The following is a 10,871-nucleotide window of genomic DNA, read 5'->3' on the forward strand; positions in this document are numbered from 1 at the left end:
CTTTAAAACTGATGTTAAACTTGCTTCATGGGAAGAAAATTGGAAGGATACTGTTTGAAACTGGGCGGTGTACTCTACTTGTAGTTGACCTCCATGCATAAGGCGCCATGATGGCTAGCTGTTTGAAACCCACTCATCTTTGGAAATTGTTTAATAGTTCTTATAGGTCTTGATTCTTATGAAGTTTTGCTCTTTTCTGTTAAATGTGCATCTTGCCTCTGAAATTTTGCTCTAAAACTTTCTACTGCAAATTTAAGCTTCTAGATTAAGAGGCTCGTTGTGGAAATAGGTGCTGTGATAGCCCTGTGAATGCTGGATTAACCTAATTCCCTTGAATTTCCATGCCTATGTGTGGTTTGTTGTTGGACAGACTTTTCCATGCAAAGGCCTACAGTTCACACACGCACGTCTCTGTTGCGAACAAGATTAGCTGTACAGATGTGTCCAGGAGTAGAAGGCAAAGTGTATTTGTGTAATAGAATGTTGACGGTTTGATTGCCAACATGCTGATTACGGGTTACAGTGGTACAATTAGGTGTGCTAATTGATCAGCTTTCACGATGATATTCCCATTGCAGCATAACATAGATTTGTGGTAAATCATCATATCTTCATGGATTGTGTGCTTTATATCTGTTACATCAGAGAGTGTTTATCTCAGTTAATGGTTCGTTTGTGTCCTGTACAGATTTGTCCTTGTTCAGTCATTCTCTACTGCTCATTACTGGTTGTTGGAATGAGATTTTCTGGCCATATGGCTGTGTTACATCATGCTGTATCATAGTGGTGATTTACATGTATGGGGAGCACTTTGAGTGGACAAAACATCAATAAATATTGATTTTGTCAATAGCAAATCTATTCATTCACTTATCACCATTGCATTGCCATAGAGTTGCATTCACTACATGATGTGATTAGCTTTGGTGTAGAAATGTCTTATTGCCAGGATTGAAATTTAATTTTGAATTTTCAGACCTGAATATGATGTGCTGTGTTAATACTTTGTTACATTTGCTGAATGTATATTGTAGTTACATTTGCTGAATGTATATTGTAGTTACATTTATAGAATGCATATTGTAGTTTCATCTGCAGATTGTATATTGTAGTTACATTTGCAGAATGTATATTGTAGTTACATTTGCAGAATTTATAATGTACTTACACAGAAACAGGTTAATTTTCACATAAAATTATTATTGGTAGCTAGGCTACTGGACACATGACTATTTGCCGACTATCACACTGTCGTTGCTGCTCTGAATTTACTCTCTCTGCTGTAAATCTTGTTATTCTGATAATAGCAGTATTGCTTTAATTGTTTCAGAAACCAAATAGCCTAATTTCAGCCCTAAATACTTGGTTTGGGAATGAATGTTTCAGACACAAATGGCCAATTGGCTGCCTTCAGAAGCACAAGGATATTGCTCAGTGATATTTCAGTATGATTTTTATTTTTAATCTTAAGACAGCATTAGACAGAAGTTTTTGCAATATACAAGAGTACAGGACAGAATAACATTAGCCTTAAAGGATGGATTGTTTCTCAGGGAGATTTTAAGAACTGTTTTGCCAACACTGCTGGTGGGTGTGACTGCCTGTCCAAATGTATATGAAGCCTTATTTATTAGGTACCTTCTCACGATTAAGCTGATCAGATCAAGGGCCAGGCCTTTGTTCTAGGCGTTGGGTGGGTGTTGTTCAAACCTCCCAGTCTGACATCTCTTGCCTGTCTTTTGTCCCTGGATGATCTGGGTGTCAAGATACCCCAGGGACTCTGGCATACGGCCAGATTATCTCAAAGCTCATCACAGATTAGGGCTCTACCATTGTGTGGTAATCAAGCTTAGATTAAGGATTAAGCTCATGGATAATGGGTATACATGTCAGGTAAGCTAAAGACAGGCGTTGATCTCTGTAGGTAGTAGTTAAGTGATTCTGGTCATGTTATTGTGTAGGGCAGCTTGTTTATAGGACTACATATGAAATGTTTTGAGTCTTTATATTATGACAGTGGCAGGAATTGGTCAGTGTGGCTTTATTTATTAAAGATTGCTTTAAATGTGTATAAATTCACTTACAATGTGTTTTCCAGAAAAAAAAACGCCAGTAATTGTGTTTACAGCTTACTAACTGGCAACAAATTTATATTGGCCAGAAATGTATTAAAATTAATGCTCTACAACTAGACATTTTTAAAACTTCTTTATGGGATATATCTCATAAAGTGTTTAAAGTTTGAGGTTATTTTTCTACTTGTTGTAGACTAAACTATGGCACATACTTTGAACTTAATTTAAGTTTAACTAAAACCTCCATAGATGTAAAGTTTAAGGGATTGATCAGCATGAGAAGTAGGAATCCAGCTAGACACATGTAATCACGCTGGTAGCCTTTTCTCGGGACCTACAGCTTTGAAGTGCAACTGTAGGCGAACAAAGGGGCTAGTTAACACACAACATACCACTTATAACTGCACTTACTCTGTGCCCATAGCCTTTCCCTCTACAAGAATTAATTCACACCAGCAAGTGTTAATTACTTTTTCTCAGTTTTTACCCCAGGTAGATAACTTCCCCTTTGATCTTGTGTCCGTGCATGCATTTCCATTACTGGTATACGCTTGCAATATGCAGATCTTTACACCTTTGTGGTAGTAGTGTTAAATTCCTTTTAGTGATTATCCTAATTAAAGGTGTGGATGAGAAGGTAGGTACATTATCACGTAAGATACATCAAAGGTTAGCAAACATCCACACACTCACAGTTGTGCATTGTTTGGGTGGGGAGTGTTTACAGCTTGCTCTGCCCTGCAGTAATGCTGTAGAGGTTTGTCTAGCACTTAATGCTAACTGTAGATTGAAATGAACGGAGTGGATTAGTGGGTAAGTTTTTATATACCATACTGTTTTGAAATGTATTTGTTAATACTTGATTTTTTTGGAAAAATAATTCACTTTTGCATTGCTTTAATGCCTTTTTACTTCTGTTAAGATAACGAAGATACTAATAATGAGAAGTCAAAACAATGCTTATTGCTAACTAGATTGAAATGAATGAAGTGGATTGTTAGTGTGTGAATTTATGAAAAGTGTTTATGGATCATACTTTTTTAAATGTACTTGTCAATATTTAATTTTTTTTTTAATAATTTACTTTTACATTGCTTTAATGTAGTTTTACTTCTAATTCTAATAAAATAAAAAAAAACAAAGATACATATGATAAGAAGTCAACATTAGTCGATCATTTATCTAGGAGGTAATACAACTGAAACACTTCTACTGTACACACATATATACTTGTGTATTTATGATAGTAAGTGTATCTGGAAATGATAAACCAAGTCACCGTAGCTTGCTCTAGTTAGTGTACTTCTTATTGTATTACCTGCAGATGTTACTCAGAGCTAATTAGTGTTTTACTTCAGAGAAGTTAGTGTCACAAGTGACAGTTTAAAGGTGTTGTTGACTACAATATACTTATATGAAGTAATATGGTGTGACTATTTTCCCATATGTACCCTAACAGTGTGCACTAACATTTCCACCAGCTGTTTCCACCTTCACTCAGGTGAGTCTGCTCATTAAATGAATACACATGATGACATTGTCATTGTGAGTCAGTATCAGCTTGGATGAGCTCCACATACATCTAAATCCTAAATTAGATTTACTTTGTCTGGGCGAATACATGCTATCCCACACAGCTTCTTCCCAGGAGTCCACCTTCTGATGCAGAGAATTAACACAATCTTGTCTCTACCTGTGTTACAATGGCGGGCTAATCCATACAGGTAGTACGGTGTTTGTGCGGACAATACACCATCATTATCACAGGGAGCAAACTTACCTGTAAATCCTGCTAGGCTCTTCCCTTTGATCCTCCTAGGGTTACCTGGCTACTGGTAACATCTGAAGTCAGATCAAACACAAACTGTGTGGGATATGCTGGTCTGCCCAGTCAAGGTTTTTCTCAGTTTTTCTGCACACCACTTTTCCAGGAAATCTACTCGGACAGGAAAATACACTTTTTTGTATTACACTGAAAATACTAAAACAAAAAAAAAAGCACCCCCCCCCCCTCCAACCAACTATTTCTTAGATGTTGAAGTCATCTGTGGAATCTCAGGCTTGTTGTGAATATTAAATTTTGCAAGGGTTTTATGGAAGGGTTTTTTTTCTTTTCTTAAATTCTGTGCTAAACAAGTTTTGTTTCAATCTTATCTTATTGTGGTGAAAACTCCATGGTCAAATTTTAAAGAAGTTTATTAGCTATACATCTGGTCTTCTCTTCCTAAATTTCTGTTCAATATTTAACTTTTCTAATAGAAACAATATCTATTTGAAGAAAATGCATGAATAGCTGAAGAAACCAAAGCTTGATCTTTTTCTATTAGAACTGGCTGTAGCATGAATTTTTGATGTCAGAAGTTCTGTATGTACTGGTGGGGGTAGGGGAAATAAACAGCCTGTCTGTTAGCTTAGGAGGATATCTTAATGTCCTCTGTTTGTTTATGTATATCTATGTTTTGCTTCGGTCTACCATATAGCCGCAAACCTTCTGACAATGTTGACTCACCTTTAGATCAAAATTCCCAGGAAATAAAAGATCTACGAGTACATTTTGATGGAATGAAAAGACTAGAGAGAGAACACTGGGATGGATTTGTATACCTACAGAAGCATTGCTGCTCATGTGTAGTTTGCAGGTGTTCATTGTACAGTTGTTGGTTGAAAGTATACCTTAGTTTGTGAGCTTAACGTTTTTAGATGAATGAATGTGGCCTGAAAGTACACAAGTGTTCAGTCATTTTTTTTTTGGCCTACATTGCATACCAACTCCTAATCCATTATAAGAGGGTTTTTAATAAGACCTACAGTTTTTTTTTTGTTGGATTGTCTACTAGATTTATGGAATCCTAACACACATTATGTGTAAATGGATTACCAGCATACCTGCTCTAATCTTTGTGAATGATGTATGCAGCTATGATTCTTGACAATGACATGAAAGTTTCATCTCACTCAACTATGCAGTCCTAAAAATGTCTTTCTGAGTATCTGGGCGACTTGAACTCCAGGTGCTAAGGAATTTTGGGCTTTAAAACAGTCAAACTGAGTCGCAGAACAGGAGTTCCTAGGCTTCAGTGCTAGGTAGAGTGGAGTGAGAAGTAAGTTTGAGTGGTCCTTTGTCTTGCCCAGCTGGAGGTGTGATGGCTTATCAGTGGGGAGCTGTGAGGGGTGGTGGATAGTCACTAGCCCTGCTGGGGTGGGCTTGAGAGGCTCTGATTGGCTGAGCCCTGGTGCCTGGGGGTGGGGACCAGTAGTTCATGGAGCTCTCTTAAAGGGGCAGTGGCTGGTCAAGAAGTAGTCATAACTGTCATAGTTGCCAGTGTGGACACAGGTCACCTCTCTAGCACTGTTTAACTGTCCTCTGGTGTCTGCCTGTCTTTAGATTGCCTTCCCTAGTCGTGAGCACCAGCAGTCAACACGGTCCTGTTACACTAGCATGAAGCGTAAACATATTACAGGTAAAAACTGAAAGTTGCCTGATTTGCTTTGTACATAGCTGGAAGGCCTTGGTTTGTAAATCAATGCCTCCTTAATTTATTTAGTGCTGTTTGCCTGGGCTGTCTGGTGTAAATTTCTGCGACTTAGTGGATTTTACAGGCCAGTGATAGAAAGTCGAGGAGATTAAGAGAGCCCGATGATCACCCATGTAATCCCAGAGTCTGACAAACATTTGCTTTTCCTTGTTTTTACAGGGCCTTGCAGTTTGGTTTAGAGTTCAGTGTTGACCGGATCCGAACTGGCTGTTTCATCTTCCACGGTTGCACACCATCCCAGGCTTACGTTGAGGGTTACTCTTGTTGCGGAAAGAAACCTAACCCAACTTTGTGGCATGTGATGGTTAATGATACGATTTCAGCGGTTTAGTGTGTTACCTGAAAACAAGAAGTGGTTCATAGGACCAAAAACTACACACAGCAGCATGGATTTGATCCGAGAAGCCATCCTGTTCGGGAGCCTGCTGCTTTTCCCCGCTGTCCTCTCACAGCCAGCACAAGTGGTTTATCACATCACGGAAGAAAATCAAGACCAGACGTTTGTGGGAAATGCTTTCGTGGATAGTCAGCTACGATCCAAAATGAGAAACGCCAACAACCTTCACTTTGAGTTTGTCAGCCCAACCAGTCAGACTAGTTACTTTCGGATTGAAGGTTGGTCTGGAGCAATACACACTTCAAAGGTTGTAGACAGAGAAGTTTTGTGTGCCAATGATAACTGCCCAGTAAATTTGGATGTTGCTGTACAGCTTGTAACAGGAGCTTCACTTGACCTTGTAGCCATTATCCGAGTACAGGTCTTCATAGATGATATCAACGATAACCCTCCGGAGTTTCCGTCTCAGTCAGTTGCTCTGTCCATTCTAGAGTCAACCCCAGTGGACACCACTTTTCCCATCCATGCAGCAACAGACCTGGATACAGCTGCCAACAATTCTTTGATATCTTACGAATTACAGCCTCCTTCAGGCTTTGGAAAGTTCAGCATGAGTGTGATCAAAAACTGGGACGGCTCAACAGATATTGGCATCATTGTGAAAGAACAACTGGACCGTGAAACGACGGACTATTACCAGGTGAAAATCATCGCTAAAGACGGTGGCTCTCCTTCGTTAACAGGTACCTTGTCAGTCAATATCAGTGTTCTAGACAGTAATGACCATGTTCCAGTGTTTACAAAGCCCTTCTGGAATGTGACAATCTGGGAAAACGTCACTATGGGCACAGAAATTTTGCGACTGTCGACAAATGACCGGGACATTGGTGCCAATGGGCAAGTCACGTACAGCTTTAACTCCAGATCAGCTTCCAGAGTCGGTTCCATTTTCAGCGTGGAATCAAAGACTGGTGCAATCAGGGTAATAGGGCCTGTGGACTTTGAAAGCTCCAGTTTGCATCAGCTGATAATTGAAGCTACAGATAACGGAGTTCCATCCAAGTCGTCTAAGTCGGCTGTAATTATTGATGTGTTGGATGTTAATGACAACCCTCCAGATATCACCTTCAACCTGTTGGCTGGTGGGGATCATGCTTTGGTGTCTGAGTTCGCAAAACCCGGTTCTTTCGTTGCCCATGTGTCTGTATCAGACAAGGACATTGAAGCTGACAACAAAGATATAAGCTGTTGGATCCAGGATGCTTTGTTCAGCTTGAAGAAACTGTCTAACCAAGAGTTTAAAGTTCTACTGCAGGGTAAGGTGGATCGAGAGACAGTGGCTGAATATCGTGTTGATGTGAGTTGTACTGATTTTGGCAGTCCTCAGCTGGAAGCTACAGCCCCATTACGAGTCGTTATTAAGGATGAGAATGACCACAGCCCACAGTTTGTCAAGGAGGCATACAGCAGAACTATCACAGAAAACTTCCCCATTGGCAAAACTATTTTGGCTGTGTCGGCCGATGACAGGGACATTGGAAACAATGGTAGAATATCATACAGTTTCGAGAGCAATGTCAGGAACTTGACTATCAAACCAACAACCGGTGTTGTCATGGCAACTGGTTTCCTGGATCGTGAGCAGACCCCAGTCATCCGCGCGAAAGTTTTGGCACATGATAACGGCTCTCCGCAGCGGACGACAACGGCCAACCTTATCCTCACCCTGGAAGATATCAATGATGAAGCCCCAGTTTTCAGCCGAGATGACTACAGATTTAAAGTTTCAGAGAATCTCCCTAAAGCAACTCGTGTAGGGACTGTGAGGGCTGTTGATGCAGACCTGGGTAAAGGGGGTGAGATATACTACTCTGTACTCCAAACATCTGCTAAACCTGGCAAATTTAACATATCTCGCTCATCAGGCTTGATCACCACAAACCAGGAGTTTGATCGTGAATCAAAAAGCCGGTATAATTTGGTGGTTGTGGCGACAGACAAAGGGAATCCTTCCATATCTACAAAGGTTCAAGTGGTTGTTGACATCACTGATCAGAATGACCATTTCCCGGTTATTGATTTTCCTAATGAGCTGAACAACACTGTGGAAATCTTACACAGTGCCGAAGTGGACTCTTTCATAACAAGGGTACAGGCTTATGATCTGGATGATGGTAAAAACAGCTTTCTGTCTTATTTCATACAAAGTGGTAATACGAACAGACTTCTAAAAATGGACAGCAGGACGGGAGACTTGAGAGTTGCTCAGCACATACCAAGTTATTTGGCCGGTACCTACGAACTGGTCCTGGGGGTAAGAGATGGTGGCAAGCCAATGAAATCTAGCTGGAAGAGTTTGACACTGGTGGTGAGCATCGACAACACAACGGCGTTGGAGGTGATGGCAGACCAGCAACAAAGCAACGTTGTTATCGTTGTTTCTGTCATCACTGCCACTATCGTGCTCTCTGTGGCCATAATTATTGGTATTATAGTGGTGAGGAAGCAGGATGCGAAGAACCATGTCTACTCGGCCAAGGCCGAAGAGAGGAAGATCATGAGGCGTAACAAGGGCAGCTTTAATTCCCGGTCAGATCAGTCCAACACGTCCACCACCAGCAGTGACAGTGGAAGGAAAGACGTGAGCCTGACACTAACAGATGACTCGCAGGCCCCACTCAATGCTTCCACCTTCACACAAGTCACCTCTTTCTCCACTTTCAAAGGACAAATGCTGTCCTACATCTCCTCCATTGACCAGAAAACTTTAGAGGTAAGTATTTTTGGGTACATCTTTTACACTTGGTTGAATTTTATTATTACAGTATGTTAATAATGTAAAATGTAATGTCAATCAATGTAAAAGGTACAATTGATATTACTGTTAATGTAAACATGTATTGCAGTAATGCTTAAAAGAAGTTTAATACCATCTTAAGTTGATACCCTCTGACATAAAATAACATGTTTGGAATAGCCAGTTGATTACATCTCCGAAAGACGACTTTTTAACTAATAACTGTAATGAGGGAATAAATAATACTTTTCCATATTTTTACCTTTTCAGTGCCCACAAGCCTGCAGTTCTTGGATTACCACAAACACTATCTCACCTGACATGAAGCAGGACACAGTGGGTGACAAGCGAGCCGAGATCAACAAACTAGCCTATGATCCGGTTAGTCACAGCGACCGAGCTTACTTACAGATTATACATGAGGAAACTGAGGTTAGAGCTCCACCTGTTCCTACAATTTCCTCTCGAAAACCCTCTCAAGGTTTCTTCCAGTATTTTGCATTCTTGGTTTCTTCCAGTATTTTACATTCATGGTTTCTTCCAGTATTTCTTCCAGTATGTTGGCATTTTTGGTTTCTTCTGCTATTTTTGCACTCTTAGTTTCTTCCAGTGTTTGCCATGATGGTTTCTCCAATTGTAAACCTTACCACCATAATGTTGAAAGGAAAGAATTTTTTGTTATGTAAATTTGTGATCAGATTCTGGTGACAATTTACCTGTATTGACTTATGAATGTGTTCAGGATTACAGGGCTACTGCAGTGCAGAGATTTAAGGTGTTCACATACATATTGAGAAATATATATACATTCTGTTGTATATGCTATTGTCATAAAATCTGTGAATGTAGAACATCTTAATGTGTGATTATTTTTTTATGACTAATAATGCATACGGTATGTGATATATTGGTATATTAATTTTACAGATTGCAATAACTTTGTGACTTTGTTTTCCAGAGCAAAAGGTATGCTGAAGTCTCTAACGATACGCTAAGTGATGTGTCCAGTGAGACAATGGTGACCAGTGATAGCGGACGAGGGGGCAGCGAGGAAGATGTTCACCTGAAAAGTATAGCCCCAGGTAAGAAAGAGTTGGTATTGCTAGGAAGGATTAGTAGCTTGCTACTGGGAAACTTGACTGGATTTCCTGAGCTGTGGTTTGTAATAGGGGATTTTTGAGTTTGAACTCTTTATAACTAAAGGTAAGAATAGTCCTATTGTACCTTGTGGCTGGTCAGAAATGTTAAGCAATTCTTTCAGATTACATTTACTATAATATGGAGGTCTGAAATTTCCACCAAAAGTTATTTAAAGTAGACAAATAATGAAGAAAATTGAGGAACGGAACATTTTTGAACTTTTTGAACACTTTTTTAACTTGAACTTATGTGTGATTTGTGCCTTTGGAACAGGTGATTGGTAACTTAATATCAACAGAAGTTGTCTAACCATTTTGACTTGTTACATCACACAGTAGGACATTCTTTTAGCGACAAAAGAGTTAGATCTTAAAACCTATTGGCTTGTTTACTCTGTTGCCTCTGGAAAATATCTTTACCCAATGATTGTATTAAGCAGACAGTCCCTCCAACATATATGGATTCTTTCAAGTAGTCTGCATGCTCATGGAGACTTCATTTTATCTCTTTATATCATTTGAATCACTAATGGTATCATTCTGACTTTGCAGACAGTCACAAACCTCGCCCAGCCGAAAACGGCCGCACCTTGAGCAGTTTTGGGAACTACCACCAGAGGAGGTCGTACCATGACCCCCGCCAGCCCAGCTATGGCAAATTCCCACCCAGACCACAGTCCATGTACCCTTACAGCCCAAAGAAAACCAACGGTTGTCAGCGGCGGAAATTTCGAGAAGAATATAGATGTGAGTGATGCCAGTATCACAGACAACACGGACAGTGCGGACAAACGGAGCCACCCCGGACAAACGAGCCACCCCGAGACCGGCACGTTACCACCACCACAACACCCCCAGCCAGCAGATTGTGGACGTCCCTTCTGGCCTAGCTAGTAATCTACGTGTCCCATCCACACATGACACGGCACAGCCAGTAGGCTTTCTGTCGCGGCTACACATGAAGTCGCCGTCCGCCCAAATGTGCAG

At 40.3% G+C, this 10,871-nt stretch overlaps 1 protein-coding gene across 1 annotated transcript; it reads left to right on the forward strand.

Annotated features, from left to right (window-relative positions):
* The first annotated feature begins 5,997 nt into the window (after positions 1-5,997).
* Positions 5,998-10,639, forward strand: LOC135473335 (protocadherin gamma-B5-like). The gene is made up of 4 exons (XM_064753183.1): positions 5,998-8,721; positions 9,016-9,126; positions 9,704-9,827; positions 10,437-10,639. Exons 1-4 carry the CDS (start codon positions 5,998-6,000, stop codon positions 10,637-10,639), a joined length of 3,162 nt encoding a protein of 1,053 aa, XP_064609253.1.
* Positions 10,640-10,871: the final 232 nt, after the last annotated feature.

The sequence above is a fragment of the Liolophura sinensis genome, chromosome 8 (genome assembly GCF_032854445.1).
Source record: "Liolophura sinensis isolate JHLJ2023 chromosome 8, CUHK_Ljap_v2, whole genome shotgun sequence".
Classification (NCBI taxonomy): Eukaryota; Metazoa; Mollusca; class Polyplacophora; order Chitonida; family Chitonidae; genus Liolophura; species Liolophura sinensis.